A 27,392-nucleotide genomic window follows, 5' to 3' on the forward strand; every position below is an offset into this window, starting at 1 on the left:
TTAAAATTTTCCTATTTCTGATTTTACGCTATTCTTTCAAAGCACCCATTATTTTCATTTCATTTTAGAATATTAGGCAAAAGTTTTCGCCCACTTTATGACCACATTTTATATTGCGTTCTCATCGTTTATTGGAACATTAATTAGGCTTTATTTTCACCTTTTTGTTTCCACAGTAACATGTATGGGATTAGGTTACAGTGTTTGTTTGTCCCCAATCTTTTAAGCGAGGTGAATTTTCCTGGGCTGCTAGGAAAAGTTCCTACACCCCTCTCCCGCCACCGCGAGCCGCTCCTCACCCTGTGAACGCCTCTGCGGGCCCCGCCCACGTCCCGCGAACGCCACGGAGCCACGTCCACTCTTTTAGCATAGCGCCAGGCCCCGCCCACATCTCACACACCGCCCCGGCTGCGCTTAGCCTCTTGCCTCACCCGGTGCCAAGCCAGCTGTTTATTTTCCCGCCATTTCCAGCTCTTCGTGAGGAGAAGTGGATGATTTCCTGAGATCTGAGGCCTTCTGGAATCACTGCGGCCAAGCGGGTAGGGAGTGTAGCCAGAAAAAGAACTGGTAAGTTTGAGACGGCTGAGGCCACATCGCCTCTGGAAAGCAGGCGAGTTTTGCCCTCGGGATCGCCTTAATCACTCTGTTCACTGCCTTTTTTATGTTGGATTCATCTGGTCAGTTCAGGGGATGACATTGTTGCCGCCCTTAAACAAACCTGGGCATATAGAACAGGGCCTTTTTAGTGGTTTTTTAAGACTCACTTGCTGATGAAAGTTAGTGTATCAGGAGCAAACAAATAGGACAACGAAGCTCGTGGCACTGTGGGATGCGTTTGCGTTGAGCTGTTTATTCAGTACTTTTTTTTATCGTAAATCTTACGAAGTTTGTATCCCTCCGCGGTCACACACACACACATCCTATGAAAAGGCCGGGTGCAGTGGCTCCCGCCTGTAATCCCAGCACTTTGGAGAGGCCGAGGCGGGAGGATCGCTTGAGTCCAGGAGTTCCAGACCAGCCTGGTTAACACAGAGGGGCCTTGTCTCTACGAAAAATGAAAATAAAAATAAAAAATTGCCAGGCGGGGTAGTCCCAGCTACTCCAGAGGCTGAGGAGGAAAGATCGCTTGAGCCCAGGAGTTCCAGGCTGCAGCGAGCCCTGATCTGCCTCTGCACTCCAGCCTGGAGACAGAGTCAGACCCTGTCTCAAAATAATAATAATTATCCCCCACACACAAAAAAAACCTTACAAAGTCACATTTACTCAGGTATTTAACAAAGTATATGAAATTGGTATTGGCAGAAAATACAGGATATATGGTTACCATGTCTAACACAAAAGCTATTTAATGTGGGAGCAAGAACTTTACGTAGGGAATCAGGAAACCAATAATTAAAGATGGTACTTTTGGCAAGTCATTTAATTTCGCTGAATATCAGGTACCTCTTTTGAAAAATGGTGGGACTGAACAAAACGTTAAGTGATTCTTCAAAGTCCATTTCAGATCTATGATTCTGAGTTTCTTTTTTTTTTGAGACGGACTCACTCTGTCGCCCGGGCTGGAGTGCAGTGGCACGATCTTGGCTCACTGCAACCTCCTGGGTTCAAGCAATTATCCTGCCTCAGCCTCCCAAGTAGCTGGGATTACAGGCATGCACCACCACGCTCAGCTAATTTTTTTATTTTTAGTAGAGACGGGGTTTTGCCATGTTGGCCAGGCTGGTCTTGAAACATCTGACCTCAGGTGATCCACGTGCCTCGGCCTCCCAAAGTGTTGGGATTACAGGCGTGAGCCACCACACCTGGCCTGATTCTGAGTTTCTATAGAGTAGAAGGAAAGTATATAAGCTGAGACCGTACTATCATTTATCAGCCCTATTTTCCTTAGATAAAATGTATCCCAAGTAGCTAATATGTGATATTCTCTTTCTGGTTCACTACCTTCTCTTGGCTCTACTCTCACCATATCACAGGAAATAATTTAAAAAGAAATAGATAATTCATTTTTTGTTTTTATATTTTTAAGATTGTATTTTCTTTTTTCTTTTCTTTTCTTTTTTTTTTTTTTTTGAGACAGAGTCTGGCTCTGTTGCAGGCTGGAGTGCAATGGCGCCATCTCAGCTCACTGCAACCTCTGCCTCTCATGTTCAAGTGATTCTCCTGCCTCCGCCTCCTGATTAGCTGGGATTACAGGCACCTGCCACCACGCCCGGCTAATTTTTATATTTTTAAAATGTAGAGATGGGGTTTCACCATGTTGGCCAGGCTGGTCTTAAACTCTTGACTTCAGGTGATCCACCTGCCTTGACCTCCCAAAGTGCTGGGATTACAGGTGTGAGCCACTGTGCTTGGCCAGGATTGTATTTTCTAATTACAAATTGGCACATGTATTAATCCAGAAAACCTGGGGGAAAAAAGTAAAGGAAAACACACACACACACACACACACATAACATTGCCACTCAAAAAAAAAAATCTCACCACTGTCCATTACTTTTCTAAATGTGTGTTTATATGTATATATATGTATATGTATATATATCCACATTTATATATAAAATGTTATAACAGTCTGCTGTTATAAAAAGCAGTCTGCTTTTTTTCCACTTTATATGTACATGTACTTCTTCACAACCAATTGGAATACCCACAATGATATGCCACATCCCAAAAAGCTATCAGAAGCTAAGCAAGCATAGTTACATAGATTTTGGAACAGCTACAATTATGTTATGCCTTAGGCTATTCTTACTGTTTCTCTTTATCTGCTCCAGAATGGATTGGTTTCATTGCAACCAGTGCTTCCGAAAAGATGGAGCCCATTTCTTTGTCACCAGCTGCGGTCATATTTTCTGTAAAACGTGTGTGACTCTGGGTGAGTGATTCAACTGTTTTCAGATTCAGGGAAAAATGTTTTCATGTAATGATGTAAGGAGTAGCCATTTCTATGTGTGTCTTAGGATAAAAATCACTTATTAGGTCAATGGTGATACAGATACTGTAGGAAACTGTCAATTTTAGAAATTGAAGGAATCCATTAATAAAGAATGGTGCTAAATTATTTAGCAAATGATTTAGCAAATCTATTACTTGAGGACCAGAGTGTACTCATTAGTGTTTTGAAGTCTGGCAGGGAAAGCCACAAGGCATCGGACTCTTCAGGGAAAAGATAGAATAAGTATAATGGATGGGAATAGAGGAAAGTTTGGCTGATAGAAGAGCCATTTCTAAAGGGGAAGTGGTCTAGTATGTGACATCAATTTGATTAGAAATGATGATGATGATACCTTTGCAGCTTAAAAAGCAGTTTCATATCAACCAATTTTATGTAAGCCGCGCCACACGCCCCAGTGGTAATTATTAGTAGAACCGTTTTACAAATGAAGAGACTGGCTCAGAGAGGATAAGTGATTTGACTTATTGAAGTGATGCTTCAATAGGGTTTTGAATGATAAAATGGAATTTACCAAGTGGATAAGGCAGGGAAGATTTATTCTAGTTTAAGAGAACAGCATGTACAAAGACGTATTACATCATAAAACCATAGTGCAGGGGACTACACATAATTGGGATTGTTAGAGTATAAACAGTAAGGTAAGACGTGGTGAGAGATGAGGCTAGTGAAGTAGGGAGTGTCGGATGATGGAAGGCTCTATGCACTGGGCTAAAGAGCCTGAACTTCATCCTGCAGGTGATGGAGACCTGTGGAAGTTTTTGTTTTGTTTTGTTTTTGACACAGTCTCACTTCGTCACCGAGACTGTAGTGCAATGGTGCAATCTTGGCTCACTGCAACCTCTGCTTCCCAGGTTCAAGCGATTCTCATGTCTCAGCCACTTGAGTAGCTGGAATTACAGGCATGCACCACGATGCCGGGCTAACTATTGTATTTTTAGTAGAGATGGGGTTTCACCATGTTGGCCAGGCTGATCTTGAACTCCCAGCCTCAAGTGATCCACCTGCCTCAGCCTCCTAAAGTGCTGGGATTACAGGTGTGAGCCATTTTTTGTTTTGTTTTGTTTTGTTTTAAGAGAAGAATGTTATGTACTTGCTAGCTCACTCTGGCAACGATATGGACTGGGAAAAAGAAAAACCTTTAGTCCCCAGAAAAAGAACAGTCAAGTTAAGTAGCCTCAGGGGAAGCTTTTTTCTCTGTACAAATCTCATGACCTTTTAAAGTTGTCGCTAATGTAAAAAGCTGTTTACTATGGTAACAGCAGCTCACTTTGGAGTGGTTTGTCTCCATAAAGCATATGCCATGTGATGTTTTCTGCTGACATGGCATTTGTCTTAATCAATGACCAGTCCCACTACTAAAATTTCACTTTACAGGGAAAGATTAGGAATCTTAATTTTTGCTTCTTTCAGATTGGGTTGATTGGGGAATGAGAGTAGCAGAGCTTCAAAGCAAGATTAACAAATATTAGCAAAGTGATGACAAGGTAGGCATAACTGGGGAGTTTCTTACAGTACCCAATGTGTGCCTGCTGTCAGGTCAATAGAATACAAAAGAGTAACTTAAAGATCTTTGGTATCTTGTACTTTTCCCTACTCTTGTAAACGTACTGCAGTACTTCTGCTGGGAGTTTAGAATTGTCCTTTCTGTTCCACAGAAGAAAACTGGGAATTTATAAAAAGATGGGGCAGGAGGTGCTGGGATGGTGGCTCATGCTTATAAACTTACCACTTTGCGGGGGCCAAGGTGGGAGGATCACTTGAGCCCAGGAGTTCAAGACCAGCTTGAGCAACATATGGAGACTCCATCTCTAAAGATAATAACAAAATTAAAATGAGCTGAGGTGGTAATGTGCGCCTGTAGTCCCAGCTAGCTGGAAGACTGAAGCAGGAGGATCACTTGAGCCTGGGAGGTTGAGGCTGCAGTGAGCCATAATTGTGCCACTGCATTCCAGCCTGGGTGACAGAGTGAGACCCTGTCTCAAAAAAAACATAAAATAAAATTTTAAAAGATAGGGAGATGGGTAGAGGTACAGTGTGAAAGCCCTACTTATACCTCAACATACTAGTTTGGAAACACTTACTTAGAGAACAGACCTTAAGTTGGTGTCCTTTTATAACACAATGATATTCTAAATTCAGTAAGAACCCTTTTTTTCTTCTATTGCTAGCATACTAGATTGTTGCCATGTACTTTAAGTCTTTAAATCTTACCTCATGCTCATGAGAGCCAAACATTTTTTTTCCCTTTTCCTTCCAGAAAAATGTGCTGTTTGTGGAACTGCCTGCAAGCATCTGGCTCTTTCTGATAATGTAAGTTTTTCTCCCCCTGCCACAAATGGTCTCATCCCATTTCTGGCCTGTAGGAAGTATATACAAAGTACAGATGATGAATTGTTTTAAAAAGAAAGAGAAGAAGACCGGGCGTGGTGGCTCACACCTGTAATCCCAGCATTTTGGGAGGTCAAGGCAGGTGGATCGCCTGAGCTCAGGAATTTGAGACCACCCTGGGCAACATAGTAAAACTCTGTCTCTACTAAAATATAAAAAATTAGCCAGGCTTGGTGGTGCGGGCCTGTAGTCCCAGCTACTTGGGAGGCTGAAGCACGAGAATCACTTGAGCCTGGGAGGCGGAAGTTGCAGTGAGCCAAGATCGCACCACTACACTCCAGCTTGGGAGTAAGACTCTGTCTAAAAAAAAAAAAGAAAAGAAGAAGAAAAAGAAAGCAAAGAAACAAACTTGCAAATAGCCATTTGTAAAAAGAGTGTAAATAATAGGCCAGCTGAAGAGGCTCGCACCTGTAATCCCAGCACTTTGGGAGGCTGAGGTGGATAGATCACCTGAGATCAGAAGTTTGAGACCAGCCTGGCCAACATGATGAAACCCCCATCTCTACTAAAAATACAAAAATTAGCAGGGTGTGTTGGTGGGCACCTGTAATCCCAGCTACTCAGGAGGCTGAGGCAAAAGAATCACTTGAACCCAAGAGGCGAGGGTTGCAATGAGCCTAGATCACACCACTGCACTCCAGCCTGGGTGACAACAGCAAAACTCTGTCTCAAAGAGAAAAAAAAAAGAATATAAACAACAGATGGAAGCATTATTTGTGATCACTGTTACAGATGCACAAGGTAAGGAGAATTGGACATATAATGTACATCTAGAACAGTGGTGATCTCCCTTTTATACAGAGTGGAGATAATGCCAGGTATATTAGAAAAGGTGGTACATCCTTTGTCATATTAGTCAGTATTTTATTTTATTCAATTGTGGATATTCTCACAGTGTGTATTGCTCTCTTTATAGCTGAAGCCTCAGGAGAAGATGTTTTTCAAAAGTCCTGTGGAGACAGCTTTGCAGTATTTTAGTCACATCTCTCAGGTATGAGAAACAAAAGTGAAGAAAATCTGATTCTCCAGGCAAATTCTAATTGCATCTTATTTCTTTATCAAAGGTTTTCTTTAAACTGCATTTGTACACAATGGAGGGAAATTAACTGCTTTCTTTGCTTTCTTCCTTGATGATACAAATTTCAATCAGTTAACTTTTTATTGACCCAGAATCTGTGATAGGCTGTAAAAATCACTATGTAGCTAACATCTTGCCTTGTATTTCCTCGTTGTATTAATTAATTTCTAAGACTAAAGGTTGTTCTAGGGAGCTTTATCATTTTTCTCAGCAGATAGATGCATCTTCTAAAAATTGCTTTGAGTATATAGGCCTGGCCCTGCAAACAATGGGTGTGATGGTTTAACTCGCAACCAGTAACTTACAGCACTAAGATCATGAGACTACTTCTTGTTTCCCATTCTTACTTTTCAATAACCTTTTTAGTAATACTTAACTCTTCATTTAGTGTTAATAACTGGTTTCTTGAATTTTAGGAAATATTTGTCTTTTCTTGATGTGTCATATGTTGGCATACAATTGACTTGGTCAGGAGCAACAGGAATGTAGAAGAAGGTAGAGAGAAGGCAGGACAACCATTTGAGAGAATTCCCTAGTTGTAAAAACTTTGATTTTTTTCTTTCTACTCCCCAGTTATCTTAGATCATGCTACAGCCTCATGGAATTCCTATTGTGGCATATTTCTTGAGATTTGTATCACTGTTCCCTTTCTATACTCTTACTTCTTATTCTTTTGAAAGTACCCCTTTTCTAAACCTCAAGATGATCCTTAGTCATTTTCTGGTTGAAGATTTATTTTTCAGTGTCCTGCCTCTCAATCCTCACTTTAGAGATACAGTAAGGGGAATTAAGGCTTGCTGCTTGCTGTCTTTAGCTGCTGGGTTGAGCCATCATATTTGACATACACTATATTTAACATTATAAGTATATTAAAATCCAGCTGAGACTCAAGGAGAAATGTAAACAAGGTCATAGGAACAAGAGAAAGAGCAGACCTTTGGTTAATAAATAAACCTAGGCATAGTTAATGATCAGTAGAGAAATCATATGTAGTCTGAATCCTAACCTGCCTGATCATGGGACCAATTACACATGGTCAAACAATCAAGATAAAAGAAATGGAAAGGGTCAGTTAATCATCACTGTAGTGAAGGGTCAATTTAGTGAAGTCAGCAAAGTCTAAAAATGTGTTTTCCTAATTTGTGAAGCTGAATAACTGATCCAGTACCTAGACTGTTTCACTCAGGCTTCTGCTCAAAACATTCTTCTTCAGTCAGTCCTTTAGTGACTCTCATATTTCAAATAGTAGCCCCAGCATTTTCTACTCCTTACCATGCTTTTTTTTCATCATAGTTCTTTTCTCTAACATTATGTTATATATTTGTTGTCTGAATCCTGCACTGGAATATAAGCTCCATGAAAACAGATTTGGTTGTTTTGTTTATTGTTCTCTTTTAATAGTCTTTAATAAGTAGTGGACACTCAAAATGTTGTCATTGAATGAATGATGGAATGTTGCTCTAAATATCTATTTATGTTCCAATTTTAGTATTTACGTTCTTACGTTCTCCAATCTCTACAATGACTTAAGGCCATTTCTTCTGCTGCACTTTGTGCTAATAGTTGATCAAACTGCCTGTTTTGAATCCTTTACCCATCTCAAGATAATCTTTCTGAGGGATCAGAGAACCTCATGTAGATCTGTAAGTTTTCTTTTCTTTTCTTTCTTTCTTTTTTTTTTTTTTGAGTTGGAGTCTTGCTTTTGTCGCCCAGGCTGGAGTGCGGTGGCGAGATCTCAGCTCACAGAAACCTCTGCCTCCAGGGTTCAAGCAATTCTCCTGGGGGCAGGGGCAATTTCAGTCTTATTCATTTTATATGACTCCTAACATAGCACCAGGAACATAGAAGGATTCAATAAATACTTTTTGAAAGAATTAATGAAATAATCTTTCCTATTGAAGTTATCCTTTAATGTATATGAAATACAGTAAAGTGATAATACTGGGAAAACTGTTGGTGTAGAAATCTAATGACCAACTCGGCCTGCTAACTTATCACTTTACTTCTTTGAGCCAGTCATACTTCCTCACATGTAATATGAAATAATAATACTCATCCTATTTCTTATGAAGATCCAATGAGACAATGTTTATGGAAATATTCTAAAAACCATAAAGTACTTAAAAAAAAACCAAAAAAAACCCCACAAAAACAGAGACAGTCTTGCTATATTGCCCAGGCTGTTCTCAAACTCCTGGCCTCAAGCAGTCCTCCCACCTTGGCCTCCCAAAGTGCCAGGATTACAGGTGTGAGCCACCACGCCTAACCTGAAAATTGTACTTTATTAGTTTAAAAAATAATGTGGAAAAGTCATGAAAGGTTATGAGTGATCACAAACTCACTTAAAAATAGTTAAAGATCATATACGTAAAAAGAAGTTTGTGTTTTAAAAAATTGTTGGCCGGGCGTAGTGGCTCACGCCTGTAATCCCAGCACTTTGGGAGGCCAACGTGGGCGGATCACCTGAGGTCAGGAGCTCGTGACCAACCTGGCCAACATGGAGAAACCCCTTCTCTACTAAAAATAAAAAATTAGCCAAGTATGGTGGCACATGTCTGTACTCCCAGCTACTCAAGAGGCTGAGGCAGGAGAATTGCCTGAACCCGGGAGGTAGAGATTGCGGTGAGCCGAGATCGCGCCATTGCACTTCAGCCTGGGCAACCAGAGCAAAACTCCATCTCAAAAAAAAAAAAAAAAAAAAATTGTTTTCAAAGGGAAATATAAACACCCCATCTGCTTTTTTTTTTTGAGACGGAGTCTCGCTCTGTCACCCAGCCTGGAGTGCAGTGGCTTGATCTCAGCTCACTGCAAGCTCCGCCTCCCGGATTCACGCCATTCTCCTGCCTCAGCCTCCCAAGTAGCTGGGACTATAGGCGCCCACCACCATGCCAGGCTAATTTTTTTATATTTTTAGTAGAGACGGGGTTTCACCGTGTTAGCCGGGATGGTCTCCATCTCCTGACCTCGTGATCTGCCCGTCTCGGCCTCCCAAAGTGCTGGAATTACAGGCGTGAGCCACTGAACCCGGCCCTTTTTTTTTTTTTTTTTTGGGGGTCCACTAGTTTTCATGCAATCTCCTACTTTTTTTAATAACAGCTTTATTGAGATGTAGTTAACATACCATAAAATTCACCCTTTTAAAGTATGCAATTCAGTGGTTTTTAATACATCCACAGAATTGCACAAACACTACTGCCTAATTTTCAAACATTTTCATCTCACCCCAGAAAGAAGCTCTGTACTTATTGGCAGGTACTTCCCAAACCCTTCCCACCCTCCCCATCTCCAGGCAATCACTAATTTACTTTCTGTTCCTATGGTTTTGCCTGTTCAGGACATAAATATAGGATCATATAATGTATGGTCTTTTGTGACTTGCTGCATTCACTAAGTATAATGCTCTCAAGTTTCATCCATGTGGTAGCATCTATTAGGACTTTATTAATATTTCATTCCATTTTATGGCCAAATAACAATCTATTATATAAATGGATGTACATTTTACTTATGTATTCATTAGTTGATAGACATTTGGGTTGTTCCTACTTTGGGGCTATTATAAGTAATATTGCTGTGGAACATTTATGTACAAGTTTTTACATGGACATATATTTTTATTTCTGTTGGGTATATACCTAGGAGTGGAATTTCTGGGTCAAATGGTAACTCTATATTTAACTTTTTTAGGAACTGCCAGACTATTTTCCCAAGTGGCTGTAGTGTTTTACATCCTTAGCAGCTGTTTTAGTCTGTCTGGGCTGCTATAATAAAATACCTTAGACTGGACAATTTCTAAATAACAGAAATTTAATTCTCACAGTTCTGGAGGCTGGGAAGTTCAACATCAAGGCCCCAATAGATGCAGTGTCTGGTAACGGCTTACTCTTTGCTTCCAAGATAATGCCTTCTTGCTGCATCCTCACATGGCAAAAGTGGCAAACAGGCTTCTTTTTTACTTATTTTTTTGAGACAGGGTCTCACTCTGTCACAAAGGCTGGAGTGCAGTAGTGTGGTTGTGGCCAGTGGTGCAATCATGGCTCCCTGCAGCCTTGCCCTCTTGAGCTCAGGTGATCCTCTCACCTCACTCTCCCAGGTAGCTGGGACTACAAGCACATGTCACACCACCCAGCTAGTTTTTGTATTTTTTTAAAATAAATACAGGGTTTCACCACGTTGCCCAGGCTGGTCTTGAACCTGGGCTCACGCAGTCTGCCCGCCTCAGCCTCCCAAAGTGCTGCAATTACAGGCGTGAGCCACCGCGCCCAACCCCAAGCCTTTTTTTTTTTTTTTTTTTTTTTTGAGACAGAGTCTTGCTCTGTCGCCCAGGCTGGAGTGCTGTGGCACGATCTCAGCTCACTGCATCCTCTGCTTCCTGGGTTCAAGCAATTCTCCTGCCTACACCTCCTGAGTAGCTGGGATTATAGGTGTGCGCCACCACGCCCGGCTAATTTTTGTATTTTTAATAGAGACGGGGTTTCACCATGTTGGTCAGGCTAGTCCGGAATTCCTGACCTCGTGATCCGCTCACCTCAGCCTCCCAAGGTGCTGAGATTACAGACGCGCCACCATGCCCACCCCCCAAGCCTCTTTTTATTTATAAGGCACTGATCCTATTTATAAGGCACTAATCCCATTCACAAGAGCAAAGCCTTCAGGACATAATAACCTCCTAAAGCCTCCATATCTTAATACTATTGCATTGAGAGTTGAGTGTCAACAAATGAATTTTTGTGGGACGCAAACATTCAGACCACAGCAGGCCAGTAAATATTTTAAGCTTTGCAGGCCATACAATTTCCGATGCAGCTATCCAACTCTGCTGTTGTAGCACGGAAGCAGCCATAGACAGCATGTAAGCATATGGGTATAATTATGTTCCAATAAAACTTATTTACAGAAACAGACAGCTAGCCCAGCACGGTGGCTCACGCCTGTAATCCCAGCACTTTGGGAGGCCAAGGCCGGCGGATCACGAGGTCAGGAGATCAAGACCATCCTGGCTAACACAGTGAAACCCCATCTCCACTAAAAATACAAAAAATTAGCTGGGCGTGGTGGCGGGCGCCTGCAGTTCCACCTACTGGGAAGGCTGAGGTAGGAGAATGGCATGAAACCCAGGAGGCAGAGGTTGCAGTGAACTGAGATCGCGCCACTGCACTCCAGCCTGGGCGACAGAGTGAGACTGTCTCAAAAACAAAAACAAAAACAAAAAAACCCCGAAAAAACCAAACAGACAGCTGGTCATGTTCAGTTGTTTGCTGACTATTGGTCTATTTTATGTTTTTAAAGGATTTTTGAAGTCTCATGTTTTTACTAATATATACATCCATAATTGCTACATATACTGTTAGAATAAAATCAGGTCAAGATTTGATCTCATCAATAGACCAGAGCTTCTCCATCCCTCATTTGAATTAAGAATTTGAACAACTGAGGTACTCAGTGGGCCAGATGCAGTGGCTCACACCACTTTGGAGGCCAAGGTGGGAGGATTGCATGAGGCCAGGAGTTTGAGACTAGCTTGGGTAACATAGTGAAACCCCATCTCTACAAAAAATTTAAAAATTAGGTGGGCATGGTGGCACACACCTGTAATCCCAGCTACTCAGGAGGCTGAGGTGGGAGGATCGCTTGATCCCAAGAGGTTGAGGCTGCAGTGAGCCGTGATTGCACCACCGTACTCCAGCTTGGGTAAAAATAGAGAAATTAAAAAGAGATACTCAATGGTGCTTTTGAAGAAAAGTTGTATTTAGTTTAATATTATTTTACCTAAAAAGGAAAAGCTGTCAGTATTTAGGACTTCTGAAACAGTGTAGTTGAATTCTTCATCACTACTGAGCAGGGGGTGGAGGAACCTTAGGCCATTGTGAGGTTGTATTCCTTTGATCATACAAACTGTGCAACCCAAAACATAACCCTCCGCCTGGTGGGCTGCTGTGGCTCTCATTCAGAGTGGGTACTTCAGACATCTTACTAACAATCCTCCAATTGCTTTTGCTAAGAAAGCATTTTTAGGGTTCTTTTTTGCTCTACTCTGTTCCCTCTGAGCCATCACGATAATCTATTTCAATTGCAAATCTGAACAAGTAACTGCCTTTTCAGAATCCTTTGGTGGCTTCCTATCACTAAGTTTCAGACTGCTCAGAGTAATACATAGTTACCTTAATGATCTGGTTCCTCCTAAACTCTCCAATTTCAATCACAACTACCACCTCACATCTCATATACAAACACAAGTTTTTACATAAGGTTATTTATTACTGAATCTATTAGGCAGATTTAGTTCTTTGCAGTTCTTTTACAGACCATATACTTTCATACCTTTATATCTGAAACGCCTAACTTCTACACTTTAAAGACTAAGTTAGGCTGGGCGTGGTGGCTCACGCCTGTAATCCCAGCACTTTTGGAGGCTGACGGGGGTGGATCACCTGAGGTTGAGGGTTCAAGATCTGCCTGGCCAATATGGTGAAACCCCATCTCTACTAAAAATACAAAAAAGTAGCCGGGTGTGGTAGTGGCGTGTGCCTGTAATCCCAGCTGCTTGTGAGACTGAGGCATGAGAATCACTTGAACCTGGGAGGCAGAGGTTGCAGCGAGCCTAGATTGCGCCACTGTACTCCATCCTGGGTGACGGAGCGAGACTGTCTCAAAAAAAAAAAAAAAACAAAAAAAAAACTGAATTAATAATTACCTCTTAATCATTATCTCTATCTTGTAAATTCTTGTGTTCTGCATATAACATAGTGTTTTACTTATTGGTTCATGTGTCAGAATGTCTCTTCTACTAGACTGTGATAAGCTACTATGAAACTGGAAAATCTGAGACGAGTCTCAGTTAATTTAGAAAGTTTATTTTGCCAAGATTGAGGACATGTGCCCATGACACAGCCTCAGGAGGTTCAGACGACATGTGCCCAAGGTCAGAGCGCAGTTTGGTTTTATACATTTTCGGGAGACATGAGACATCAATCAACATATGTAAGATGAACGTTGGTTCGGTCTGGAAAGGTGGGACAGCTCAAAGTGGGAGAGGGCTTCTAGGTCCTAGGTAGATAAGAGACCAATGGTTGCCTTCTTTTGAGTTTCTGATTAGCCTCTCCAAAGGAGGCAATCAGATATGCATGTATCTCAGTGAGCAGACCGGTGACTTTGAATAGAATGGGAGGCAGGTTTGCCCTAAGCATTTCCCAGCTTGACTTTTCCTTTTAGCTTAGTGATTTGGGGGGTCCAAGATATTTTCCTTTGACACTACTAAAAGACAAGAACCCATACTGTTCATCTTAGCATTTCCAGTTCTTATGCCTGGCATAAAGTGTTCAGTAAAGTTTTGCTAAATGAAATATAATCTTTGCACTATATATTTTCTGCCCCTGTGTGAGACATTTTCTGATACCAACCGGTTCTCTGACACCAACTAGGTGTGGAACAATTCAATTCAATTCAATTCTAACACTTAATTCCTAGAGTTTTAGTGTCATACTTCACATGTTTAGGGCTCAGCCTCACAAGACTGCCCCCACTCTGGACACCAGCCACAAATGGGGTACCTAGGCTACAATACTTCAGACTGGCCAACCACAAACTTGAGGATTCTCATGAACTTCCTCCTGCTCCCCCAAGCTTCAATAACTTGCTAGAATGACTCACAGAACTCAGAAAAGTACTTTACTTATTATTACCAGTTTATTATAAAAGATACAACATGGGGGCCAGGTGCAGTGGCTCACACCTGTAATCCCAGCACTTTGGGAGGCCGAGGTGGGTGGATCACCTGAGGTCAGGAGTTCGAGACCAGCCTGGCCAACATGGTGAAACCCTGCCTCTACTAAAAATACAAAAAGTAGATGGGTGTGGTGGTGGGCACCTGTAATTCCAGCTACTCTGGAGGCTGAAGCAGGAGAATCACTTGAACCTGGGAGGCGGAGGTTGCAGTGAGCCAAGATCATGCCACCGCACTCCAGCCTGGGTGACAGCGCAAGACTGTGTCTCAAAAAAAGAAAAGGAAAGAAAAGAAAACAATACATCATGGGAATAGCCAAATGGAAAAGATGCAAAGTATGTGAGGAGGGGTGCAGAGCTTCCATACCCTCTCCAGATGCACTACTCTCCCAGCACCTCCAAGTGTTCACCAACTTGGTAACTCTCTGAACTCCCTTGTTCAGGAGTTGTTATGAAGGTTCCATTACATAGGCGTGATTGATTAAAGAATTGGTCATTGGCGATTGAACTCAATCTCTAGCGCCTTTTCCTTCTCTGGTTGTCGGGGGTGGGGGTGGGGTGGGAAGAAGGGTTGGGACCCCAACCTTCCAAACAGTGTTTGGTTCCTCTGGCAACAAGCCCCCATTTTGATGCTATCTAGGACCCCACCAAGAGTCACCTCATTAGCACAAATTCAGGTATGGTTGAAAGGGGCTTGTTATGAATAACAAAAGATGCTCCTATCACTCAGGAAATGCCAAGGGTTTTAGTAACTCTGTGAGGAACCAGGGACAAAGACTGTATATATATTTCTTACACCACACCCTGTTCAAAAGATCCCCCTCAAAATCAGCCCATTAAAAAAAGGTTTATTATGATTTTATCACATATAATTTCAAATGTCTAAAAAGAGTATAATCATATGTATAATATAATTAATTTCTGAACCGTATCAGTTTCATTGCCCCGTGCATGGCAAGTTAGTACACCAAGACACTGGGTTGCAGCAGAGAAAGAGGTTTAATCATAAGACAGCTGAACAAGGAGATAGGAAACCTCAAATTTGCCTCTAGGAGGAGTTCGAGGCCAGAGGTTTTTAAAGAGTTGGATGAGTAGTAAGCCATGGTGTGGGGATCATTGCTTGGTTAAAGAATGCAGGGTGGAGTCATGAGAAGGGTAGATGAAGAAACTGCATTCTCGAAAATGTGATTGTAAAAGTTTACAAAAACCCCAATTCCCCAGAGAGCTATGAAATGAGCAGAGTGCAGAATATATTCTGTCAGTCTCTTGAAATATTATTTGCCCTCTTAACTGATAAGGCAATGGAGGAAGAAAGTAAGAATGTAATAAAAATATGAAAAAAGTGAAAAAAAAAACCCTGCATTCTCATGCTGATTCGATTCCTCTGTGGGGGTCTTCAGACTCGCTAGTGTCAGCTGTTCCACTGGAATTCAAGATCTGAAAAATATCTTAAGCAACTTTTAAGCAAAAGCCTTATGACTCTAATATCATATTCTGTTTATGAGAACAATGAGGATGCAGATGGTCAGCATCTAGTGTGATGTGACTTTCGCAGCTAAAAGGAAGTGTGCCAAAGTGCAGCCTGATTAATCCTTAATTATAACTATATTTCTGTCCAGCACCAAGCATGTAATTCTTGTTAAACCCTATGAGGACGGTTTCATTTCCATGCATCCATCACTCCACTTCAACAATTATCGGTGAATGGCTGATTTTCCTCCATCCATACCTCTTGCCACCCCCACCCAGATTATTTTAAAGCCAAAACCGGATATTACATCATTTCAATCTGTAAATATTTCAGTGTGTATCTCTAAAAGATAGGAACTTTTTTCTTAAATATAACCACATCCTGCTAAGATAACAATTTCATCATAATATCAAATAATCAGGCTGCATTCACATTTCTCCGGTTGTCTCAGTTTTAAAATGTTCCCACATTTTGAACTGAGTTTCAATAAACGTATATATTTCAGTGGTTATGTCTCTTAAGTTTCTTTTACACTATAAGTTTTCTCTCATTTCTTTTTAAGTTATTATTGAAGAAAATGGTCTTTTGTCCTATAGAGTTGTTCACAGTGTGGATTTTGTTTATTGTACCTATGGAGTCATTTTATATGTTCCTCTGTCCTCTATTTCCTGTAAATTGATAGGTAGGTTTAGGGTTAATCACCATCATTGGTTTGGGGGCAGGGGAAGGTAAGGCAAGACCACTTTATTCCAGTGTCGTATTCCACCAAGAGGTACTTAATGGTCTGTGTCTCTTATTTTGTGTGAGGGTAGCCATTGATGAACTTTGCAGAGATCCTTAATTCATTAGAAGTTGTAAAATTCCAATTCTGTCATCCTTTCTCATTTTTTTAGTTGGAGTACTTAGAGAAATGTCCTTTTATCAAATGAATGATTATCCAGATACATAGTTCAAAAATACTAAGACTTGCTTGTAGATATTGTGGAATGAGGGAGTTTCACAAAAGATAGATAAGGCAAACTAATAGGTTTTGAATGTCAAAGAGAGATCGTGAATTTACCAATATCTTTAAAGTGAATTTCTAAAACTTGGTGACTTATTTACAGATGTTCAAAAATTAAATTGCATGCAAAAATAAATCTTCAACTAAATAAAAATGCTGACATTTAAAAATAAGAACTAAGGCTAGGCACAGTGGCTCATGCCTATAATCCCAACACTTTGGGAGGCCGAAGTGGGAGGACTGCTAGAACCCAGGAGTTTGAGATCAGCCTGGGCAACATAGTGAGACCCTTTCTCTTAAGAAAAAAAAAATTAAAAAATTAGAGGGGTATGGTGGCATGCACCTGTTGTCCCAGCTACTCGGGAGGCTCAAGTGGGAAGATCACTTGAGCCTGGGAGGTTGAGCCTACAGTGAACTGTGAACAAACCCCTGCACTCTAGCCTGGTTGAAAGGGCAAAACTCTATCTCAAAAAAAAAAAAAAAAAGAACTAAGACTGGGCATGGTGGCTCAATTCCAGTAGTTCCAGCACGTGGAGGATGACCTGAGGCCAGAAGTTTGAGACCAGTTTGGGCAACACAGCAGGACCCCATCTCTATCAAAATAAAAATAAATAAAAATAAGAACTGGGAAGGTCCTTCTTTAGTACAAAAATGATAATCAAACTGATACTCATTTCCAAAGCATATATTACTTTTTTGTATGTGTGTGCTTTTGGTAGAGATAGCATTTTGCCATGTTGCCCAGGCTGGTCTCAAACTCCTGAGTTCAAGTGATCTGCCCACCTTGGCTTCCCAAAGTGGTAAGATTACAGGCATGAGCCACTGCACCTGGCCTACTTTTATAAACAAACAGGAATGTTTTGTTTATAATAACCCACATTGGACCAAAACGTCTTATTGTAGTAAACCTACTAAGCTCCCCCTTTGCTTCCATTACTGTGCCTCTCTCAGTATTTTTCAGTTATTTCTCCTTTACTCTTTCTACCCTTTTGTTGGACTTAATTCAGAACTGAAGTTTTAATATACTCTCCCAAGCATATAAAATAAAAATTATGTTTCATATATAAAATAAAGTTTATACAAGGCTGTTGGTTTGGATTGAGTTTCTGCACTAGGTCCAGCAGTCCAAACCAAAATGGAATTACTCATGCTGACAGTTCATCTGATCTTCCAAGAAATCAGGAGACGGAGAGGTAATAGGTAAATCTCCAAACAGGCCAATTTTAGCTGGCATAATAAAGAAGTCCCCTCTGCTTTAACCTTTACAAGGAGAGTAACTCTGAACCAACCCATGCACTTTTTGTTCTCTGTTTCTGCTTTCTTCAGCCCTTTTCTGCCTAAAAAGCCAACTTGTCTTCTCAGTTAATCAGAACACTCATTCTGTTTTTAGAACAATGTGTTGCTCAAGTCTAGAATTGCAAATCGAAGCCAGTTAAAATCTTTAAACTAGCTGGGCATGGTGGCTCATGCCTGTAATCCCAGCACTTTGGGAGGCCGAGGCAGGCGGATCACCTGAGGTCCGGAGTTCAAGACCAGCCTGACCAACATGGAGAAACCCCATCTCTACTAAAAATACAAAATTAGCCAGGTGTGGTGGTGCATGCCTGTAATCCCAGCTACTCTGGAGCCTTAGGCAGGAGAATGGCTTGAACCCGGCAGTTGGAGGTTGCTGTGAGCCAAGATCGCGCCATTGCACTCCAGCCTGGGCAACAAGAGCAAAACTCCGTCTCAAAAAAAAAGAAAGAAAAAAAAAACTAAATTTGTTGTAATTTTGTATTTTGACACGTTATCAATAGTAAAATGGTAGGAATCTAGAGCGTGAAGACCATTATATCCTTACCTGGTCCTATGATGGAGATAAAGGAAAGGAATCAGGGTATAGAAGTAGACAGTTTCATACCAATAAAATGTTGGTATCAACGTTCCAATAAAACAATATTTAACACTTGAATTATCCAGACAATGTTAAGTGTTATCATCAATAGAACTACTTTTATTATTATCAGCTCTGTGTTACTGTATTAACAAAATAATCCCACCTTTAAGAAAAAGTAAGTGATTGGGAGGCCAAGGCAGGAGGATTGTTTGAGACCAGGAGTTCAAGACCGGTCTGGGCAATATAGCAAGCTATCATTTCTAAAAAAATTTTTTAAATTTTTAAAAAAGCAAGTGAGCAAGCAAAAGTTAATCTTCTTTGGAGAAAGGAAAGAGACCAACCTTTTCATGAGGCTGAGGGATTTGAAGGATTGCTAACTATTGGTAATTTTTTTAAGTACTGTACTGAGGTACATTACTGAGTTAGATTTTAGAATCTTCTTCAGTGAATGTGTTTGATATAGGCTAAACATTTGTACCCTGGTATCAGGCAAAATCACTTCTTCTTCTTTAATACTCCTTGCTGGTTGTTTTCTGGACTGGTCTTTCTTCTTCTTGGAATGATCAGTTTTTTGGGACAAGTAGATAAAGTAGGTCTGCTTAGGCCTGGCAAAAGACCTTCCCGGGGGCCGGGCGCGGTGGCTCAAGCCTGTAATCCCAGCACTTTGGGAGGCCAAGACGGGCGGATCACGAGGTCAGGAAATCGAGACCATCTTGGCTAACACGGTGAAACCCCGTCTACTAAAAAATACAAAAAACCACCCAGGCGAGGTTGCGGGCGCCTGTAGTCCCAGCTACTCCGGAGGCTGAGACAGGAGAATGGCGTAAACCCGGGAGGTGGAGCTTGCAGTGAGCTGAGATCCGGCCACTGCACTCCAGCCTGGGCGACAGAGCAAGAATCCGTCTCAAAAAAAATAAAAATAAAAATAAAAAGACCTTCCCATAATCCAGTCTGGCTCCCTGGAGTTCCACAGTGGGGTCTGTTTGTGCACTTATGACCCTTGGTAATGTCAAACGGAGGGCTAACTAATCTAGGGTAGGATTTGGCTTTTCTTGATGCTAGCCTGATTTTGACTTAATTTTACTTCCAACTATCCCCAAGGGTAGGATTAGGATATTTGGGATACTAACACTGTGATTTGGCTGTCTATTATATAGCTTTATCTCTGTTGCTTGTCACCCCTACCCCTGCCATTTTAGGTAATTCCCAGGATTCAGAGTAACTTTTATTCTGCTTCTCCACTGTTCAATTTTTTTTTTTTTTTGAGATGGGTTCTCACTCTGTTGCCCAGGCTGGAGTGCAGTGGCACGATCTTGGCTCACTGCAACCTCCACCTTCTGGGTTCAAGTGATTCTCCTGCCTCAGCCTCGCCATTAGCTGGAATTTCAGGTGCACACCACCATGCCCGGCTAATTTTTGCATTTTTAGTAGAGACGGGGTTTCGCCATATTGACCAGGCTGGTCTCAAACTCCTGACCTCAAGTGATCTGCCCACCTTGGTCTCCCAAAGTGCTGGGATTACAGGCATGAGCCACCACACCTGGCCTCCACTATTCAAATTTTCTAAAATAATTTTTTTAAGTTGGGCTCTTGCTCTGTTGCCCAGACTGCAGTGCAGAGGCACAATCATGGCTCCCTGCAGCCTCGAACTCCTGGGTTCAAGCAATCCACCCACTTCAGCCTCTCAAGTAGTTGAAATTACAGGCATGTACCATCGCGCCCTCCTAAATTTTTAAAATTATTTTTTGGCCGGGCACAGTGGCTCACGCCTGTAATCCCAGCACTTTGGGAGGCCGAGGTGGGCGGATCAAGAGGTCAGGAGTTCGAGACCATCCTGACCAACATGGTGAAACCCCATCTCCATTAAAAGTACATATATTAGCCAGGCATGGTGGCAGGCGCCTATAGTCCCAGCTACTCAGGAGGCTGAGGGAGGATAATCGCTTGAACCTGGGTGGCGGAGGTTGCAGTGAGCTGAGATCACGCCACTGCACTCTAGCCTTGGTGACAGAGCGAGACTCAGTCTCAAAAAAAAAATTAAATTAAATTAAATTAAATTAATAAATGAAATTATTTTTTGTACAGACAAGGTCTTGCTATGTTGCTTAGGCTGGTCTCAAATTCCTATCCTTAAGCAATCCTCCTGTCTTAGCCTTGGCTTCCCGAGTCTCTGAGATTATAGGCGTGATCACCATGCCTGGCTTAAAATAAACATTTTCTTTTCACAGCTTAAAATAAACATATTAGTTTTATTAAAAATGAGGGTTTAAAAAAATAGACTAGAGTAAATTCTTATCTATCTAGAACTAGTTTAGTTTACCTTTAAGTAGAAAGGAAACTCTTAAGTACAATTCTTTAGTAAGGTGGCAAGAGCAATTTGAAAATTGAGAACAAAAAGTTTATGAGAAGAGTACCAAGATCTAGGAAAGGACCCTAGACAAAAGAGGGTTTATAGTCTGAACAGGGAGGAAGCAGATGAGACATAAATACTGCTGTGTACTCAAAAGTAGAGCCTGACAAAGCTAAAACACTTTCTAAATATTAACTTTTCATCTGATTCAGCAATCCCATGATAGACACATCAGTATAGCAAATGGTAAAGTGAGGCAAAAGATAAAATTATGTGTGCATGCCCAGAAAAAAAATTCAAGCATAGTTAATCTCCTTCTGTGCCTCTCCACCCTTTCCTATAGCAGCATAAGCAGCCTGCAGGTGACTCTGTGTAGGTGTCTTTAGGGAAAGTAAATTGGTCACTAAGGCTCTGTAATAGCTATGAATGTGGAAGCTGATCCAAACTAATAGTTGACAAGTTAGAACCAATTCTAAGCTCGAAAAACAGTTTTTAAAAAAATCTCTCTTCTTGCACGGGATGCAAAACCATATTTTTAAAGGGTCATTCTGCTATGGTAGAATATTCTCATTAAGATAGTAGAAGGGGCCGGGTGTGGTGGCTTATGCCTGTAATCCCAACACTTTGGGAGGCTGAGGTGGGCAGATCACCTGAGGTTGGGAGTTTGAGACTAGCCTGACCAACATGGAGAAACCCTGTCTCTACTAAAAATACAAAATTAGCTGGGTGTGGTAGCACATGCCTGTAATCCCAGCTACTCAGGAGACTGAGGCAGGAGAATAGCTTGAACCCGGGAGGCAGAGGTTACGGTGAGCTGAGATCACACCATTGCACTCCAGCCTGGGCAACAATAGCAAAACTCTGTCTCAAAAAAAAAAAAAAAAAAAAAAAAAAGACACTAGAAGGCTAGTATCCTGGAAATAAGTGCTGAGCTCTCTAGTTCTGGGATGTTGTTTATTAGGCCAGATGTTCTAGAAGAAAATGAGCAGTATAATAAAGTGTGATTTGATGGCTTTCCCTTTGTTGCCAGAAGTGAAGGGAAAGGAGTTATGGGAGAGTATGTCAAAGGCTTGTTTTTCCCTAGTAGGTGTGGAGTTTCCAGAAGAAACAAACAGATCTCCTCATCGCCTTTTATAAGCATAGAATTACAAAGTTAGAAACAGCCATGCAGGAGGCACAGCAGGCACTGGTCAGCCAGGACAAGTAAGTAACATATCAAATCACAAGAGAGCTTTTTTTTTTCTTTCTAAGAAGTGACAGTCTTTATTTCCTTGTGTTTGCAAAACCTGGAAATTGCTCCATATGTATTTGTTTGTTTGGGAAAAATCGGGTATAGAATTTTTGATCCCCTGAATCTCCATTTTTTTCTTTCTTCCCTCCAGAGGCTCTCCTCACTTTATAGTTTTCCTCTTCTATTTCCCGGTATCAAAAACTGTTTCCCAGGCCAGGTGCAGTGGCTCACACCTGTAATCCCAGCACTTTGGGTGGCCGAAGCAGGAGGATCACTTGAGGCCAGGTGAAGGCCAGCCTGGCCAACATAGCGAGACTCTAAAAAAAAAAAAAAAAAGTTTTTAAATAAAAAATTAGCCAGACATGGTGGTTCACACCTATAGTCCCAGCTACTTGGGCTGAGGCTGGAGGATCCTTTGAGCCCAGGAGTCTGAGTTACAGTGAGCTATGATCACACCACTACACTCCAGCCTGGGTGAAAAAGTGAGACACTGTCTCAAAAACTAAAACAAAAAAAAAATCTGCTTCCTTGAGAAGTCAGATATAGCTGATTCACACCGATAACACTCCTTGTAGCCTCAATCTCCTGGGCTCAAGTGATCCCCTCACCTCAGCCTCCCAAGTAGCTGCGACTACAAGTGCACGCCACCATGCCTGGCTAATTTTTGTATTTTTTTTTGTTGTTGTCGAGAGGAGTCTCTCCATATTGTCCAAGCTGGTCTGGAATCCTTTTTTCTCTTCTTTCAAAGTTTATTATTATTATTATTATTGTTTTTTATGGAATGCTTCAAGCATTTACATGTTAACTTTCTTTGGGGGCCATGTTAATCTTCTCTGTATTGTTCCAATTTTAGTGTATGTGCTGCCAAAGCAACCACAAGATGGAATCCTTGATAAAAATTTTTAGACATCAGCAGGCGAGGGGTGTGTGTGTGTGGGGGAGGAAATGGAATTCTTTGCAAATTCCCCTGAAATCATACCAAGTAATTGCTTATTTTGTCCACCTAATTGTTCTCATTATCAAAACCCTGCCATTGTCTCCTTGAATCACCAAATTCCTGATAGAAATAGCTTGTATAGCTGCAAGCATTTCTCAATAAGTATTAACTAAATGTTAATAGTTATAATAATAAAAAAATCAGGTTTTTAATCCCTGATTTGCTGCAGCTGATTGGTTCCATCTTTTGCCTAGAGAATTGTCAGTCTTAAGGAAGGAGAATGGAGAACTGAAGAAATTTCTAGCCATTCTAAAGGTGAATGAAATAGATTTTCCTTATTATTATTTTCTTTCTTACTTTTCTCATCTATCTAGCTGATTATATAGAATAGTGTTTCCTAATCTTTTTCTCATCATGGCACACACAGAAATTGATATTTGTACAATAAGCCCTCTACAGTAAATGGATGAGGTCTCAGCAGACCTTGGGGGACAGAAAGGATCAACTTATAGTACACTTGTAACCCATTCCTGAACATCAGTGAGTCATGAACATCAGTGAGTTGGAAAGTTCTCTTATAGAAGAAACAGCTGTTGCAACTTAAAAATTTCTCTTCAAGAAACTCAAGACACCTCAGGACGCTTCCTCTGCATCACACTCTACTTCCTAAATAGTTTTTCTTCCTAAGAATATTCTGTGTATTTATATAATTTTCCTATTGATCCCACTCCTGTAATTATTCTAGCACATTGTAGTGTGTCATTTTCCTTTCTCTCCCCAGAGACTCCATATTTCCCCACTTATGTTAGTCTATGGGATTCCCTATGCACTCTTACAAAGAACTAAAATTTTATCTCCTCAAAGCTAATAATATCCTGAGGAAATACTGCTGCTACTTTTCCTCCTACTGGGAATCTTAGCAACCATGACTAAGGGGCACTGAGCTTAGTTAGCTAGCAAGTAAGACTGAAGATCTGTTGATTAGGATCCTCAGTTGTAGCCTTCTTCACTCCTGGTTTTTTCACCTATAGGAATCTCCAAGTCGGTACCAAGGAAGCAGGTCAGTTTTATCAGCTCCCATACTAACCCAACCCCCTGAAAACTCCTGTTCTTTCTTGACTCCTGGCTGTGTGAACTCTGAGAGAGAGAAAATGGTTAATGCATTTGGCTTTCACTTCTGCAAGAAAGAGTTATTGAAAGTGCCGAAGTAAAATCTTAATTATAATGCTCACCCTTGACTGTCATCTTATGAAATACTACTGTTTGAAATGCTGGTTCCTCAGTGCCATAAAGAAATAGCATTTGAACATAAATTTAATTTACTCAGCAAGGACATTTTTACTTCCTGCAGAAAGGGTACACTCGCCAGCAAGATTACACTGAACAAAGGAGACAGGGTCATTTATAACCTGACGCATCTACCTTACTGCTGTGTCCGGTTTCCATTGGCTGGAACGGGACCTCACATTCTGTATGTGTTCCGATTGGCTAACAACTTAGAACTTTTTAAAAGAGGCAAAGGTAGAGGAGAACCAAGGAAGGAGGAAGTAACTTGTGGAATGCTGAGAAAGGTAAAAACATCTTCAAATAAGGAAGGAACAGGCTATAACCTAACGCTTGCTTGGACCAATGTAAGTGTACCAGGGCAAATATTTAGGCTAAGTTGTGGCAGCTAAGAACATAAAGTACATTGATTTCTTTATTATGGCTAGCAGATATTTAAGAATGTTAGTACAGGTCTTTAAATAAATTTTGCTTTTAAGAGAAGTTACTGTTTATTCCTAATTAGACGAAGAGGAAAGCCTTTAAAGAGGAACCTCTACTTTACTTTTTACACTACTCATCCTTAAAAATTCAACTCAGTCATTTCCTCTGTGAAGACTGCATTAGGTGGAATTAGATGGTCTATTCATTCATTCAGTAAATATTAAGTGCCTACTGTTTATCAGGTACTATGTTATGGGCTGGATATATGCTACCGGTCCTTTCTAATTAGTGATATATATGCTCTACCAACGCTTTTTTTTTTTTGAGACGGAGTCTTGCTCTGTCGCCCAGGCTGGGGTGCAGTGGCCGGATCTTAGCTCACTGCAAGCTCCGCCTCCCGGGTTTACGCCATTCTCCTGCCTCAGCCTCCCGAGTAGCTGGGACTACAGGCGCCCGCCACCTCGCCGGGCTAGTTTTTTGTATTTTTTAGTAGAGACGGGGTTTCACCGTGTTAGCCGGGATGGTCTCGATCTCCTGACCTCGTGATCCGCCCGTCTTGGCCTCCCAAAGTGCTGGGATTACAGGCTTGAGCCACCGGCCCGGCCATCTACCAACTCTTAAACATATTTTTAGTATCGGCCGGGCATGGTGGCTCACGCCTGTAATTCCAGCACTTTGGGAGGCGGAGGCAGGCGGATCATGAAATCAGGAGATTGAAACCATCCTGGCTAACATGGTGAAACCCTGTCTCTACTAAAAATACAAAAACAAAATTAGCCGGGTGTGGTGGCGGACACCTGTAGTCCCAGCTGCTCAGGAGGCTGAGGCGGGAGAATGGTGTGAACCTGGGAGGCAGAGCTTGCAGTGAGCGGAGATCACCCACTGCACTCCAGCCTGGGTGACAGAGCGAGACTCTGTCTCAAAACAAACAATTAAAAAAAATCTATATATATATATGTGTGTGTATATATATTTATATATATTTTAATATCAGCCCTGCATTATGGATTAAAAAGACACGGTCCTACATTCATAGAAGCTACCGTCTAGTGTTGTTTTGTCCTTCTGTTCTTCTGATAAGCCCATTACAACACTTAAACACTGCTCTGATTTTTTTTTTTTAATCTCTCCCACTAGCCTGTAAGCCTCTCAGTTATTCTAGGTATTTTTGTAATCTCAGGATCTAGGAAATATAGACCCAAATATATGCTCGTTGGATGGCATCCTTCTTTCTGGTTATTTTGGGTTTAGTTCTTTTTCTAGTTTCTTAAGGTGGATGAGACAATGGAGGGATGTATGAATGGGTGGATAGATGTATGGTTGAGAGTACTTGATAAGGCACTGAGGAGGGAAGAAAGGTGTACTTTAAAGCTTCTATTATAGGCAACACAGAGGTGGAGAAAGCTCCAATTAGGGAGTTGGAAAGCAAGGGGTTTTATGTGGAAACTTTGCTTCCATATTTCAGGATGCTACCTATGATACATGAGAGTAAGCAGTTTGTGCTCAGAGAGGAAGCTATTATTTCTATAAAGTGATCTGATTGATCCTCTAAAGTTGCACTTAACCTCTGCCCAGAGAGATTAGAGCCGCCTCTTTTTTTTTCCTTACAGGTCAACCACACCTCGACCAGTGGGCATTACTTCCCCATCACAGTCAGGTGGAGAACACTTTTCCCCTAAATATCTGTGTGAGATGAATATCCTTTCCTTATGTAGAAGATGGTTTCCTCTCAGAGACAATAAAGTGATCTTCCTAACTTTATGTATAATATGAAAACATTATATCACCAGATAATCATGCACAACAAATTGGCCAGGCAAGGCAGGTGCACGATTGATGGCAATTTTTTTATTCTGTAGTTTATTCTCTTTCAGTTACCCCACGGCCCAGTTTCCAGCATAGCAGTCAAGTGGTCAGGTAAGCTCACACAGCAACATTAAAACTGTTGGCAAAAGTTGGAAGATAAAAGAAATATCTAGTTGTAGCTCAGTTTGGGACTGATAAAATTTTAGGTCTATGTAGAAGTTTAAAGCTAGGGTTTGTTTTTTTTTTCCCGTGCCAAACTGTATCCAGCTTTATTAAAGATACTATCCATAAATGATCATGATATTTCAGGCAGGACATGGGCAGACAATCATTAACAGTATACAACAACTTTCAAACTCCCTTCTTCAATGGACTACCAAAAATCAGAAAGCCACTATAAATCCCAATGAAATCTTCATCTCATGCTCTGAACAGGGAAAGTTTAGAGTGAGGGTTGACGTTTCACATTTAGCATATTGTTTAACAACTTTTCACAAGCCAACCCTGACTTTCAGGAAGTGAAATGAAAATGGCAGAATTTGGCCGGGCGCGGTGGCTCAAGCCTGTAATCCCAGCACTTTTGGAGGCCGAGACGGGTGGATCACGAGGTCAGGAGATCGAGACCATCCTGGCTAACATGGTGAAACCCCGTCTCTACTAAAAAAAATACAAAAAATTAGCCGGGCGAGGTGGCGGGCGCCTGTAGTCCCAGCTACTCGGGAGGCTGAGGCAGGAGAATGGCGTGAACCCGGGAGGCGGAGCTTGCAGTGAGCCGAGATCGCGCCACTGCACTCCAGCCTGGGTGACAGAGCGAGACTCCGTCTCAAAAAAAAAAAAAAAGAAAATGGCAGAATTTATCTGAGGATC

At 41.4% G+C, this 27,392-nt stretch overlaps 1 protein-coding gene and 1 non-coding gene across 10 annotated transcripts in view; one reads left to right on the top strand and one right to left on the bottom strand.

The window, feature by feature from the left end:
* The first annotated feature begins 389 nt into the window (after positions 1-389).
* RNF212B (ring finger protein 212B) overlaps positions 390-27,392 on the top strand; it is a 46,329-nt gene continuing 19,326 nt past the window's right edge. For 3 of the 9 annotated variants that reach the window (XM_045396183.3, XM_045396184.2, XM_005560850.5), the window contains exons 1-9: positions 390-567; positions 2,775-2,875; positions 5,214-5,266; positions 6,261-6,335; positions 21,932-22,047; positions 23,267-23,327; positions 24,044-24,072; positions 26,330-26,376; positions 26,594-26,636. In XM_045396183.3, the coding sequence (XP_045252118.1) occupies positions 2,776-2,875; positions 5,214-5,266; positions 6,261-6,335; positions 21,932-22,047; positions 23,267-23,327; positions 24,044-24,072; positions 26,330-26,376; positions 26,594-26,636 (524 nt within the window). In that variant the 5' untranslated portion in view covers positions 390-567; position 2,775. Of the gene's footprint in view, positions 568-2,774; positions 2,876-5,213; positions 5,267-5,946; positions 6,086-6,260; positions 6,336-21,931; positions 22,048-23,266; positions 23,328-24,043; positions 24,073-24,546; positions 24,644-26,329; positions 26,377-26,593; positions 26,637-27,392 lie in introns of those variants that run through there. The other 6 variants (XR_012415590.1, XM_073996990.1, XM_073996987.1 and 3 more) reach the window with 4 other exon arrangements.
* Positions 22,846-22,948, bottom strand: LOC123574790 (U6 spliceosomal RNA). The gene has a single exon (XR_006699980.1). It is a non-coding gene; the product is annotated as a U6 spliceosomal RNA (small nuclear RNA).

Source organism: Macaca fascicularis, chromosome 7 (genome assembly GCF_037993035.2).
Source record: "Macaca fascicularis isolate 582-1 chromosome 7, T2T-MFA8v1.1".
Taxonomy (NCBI): Eukaryota; Metazoa; Chordata; class Mammalia; order Primates; family Cercopithecidae; genus Macaca; species Macaca fascicularis.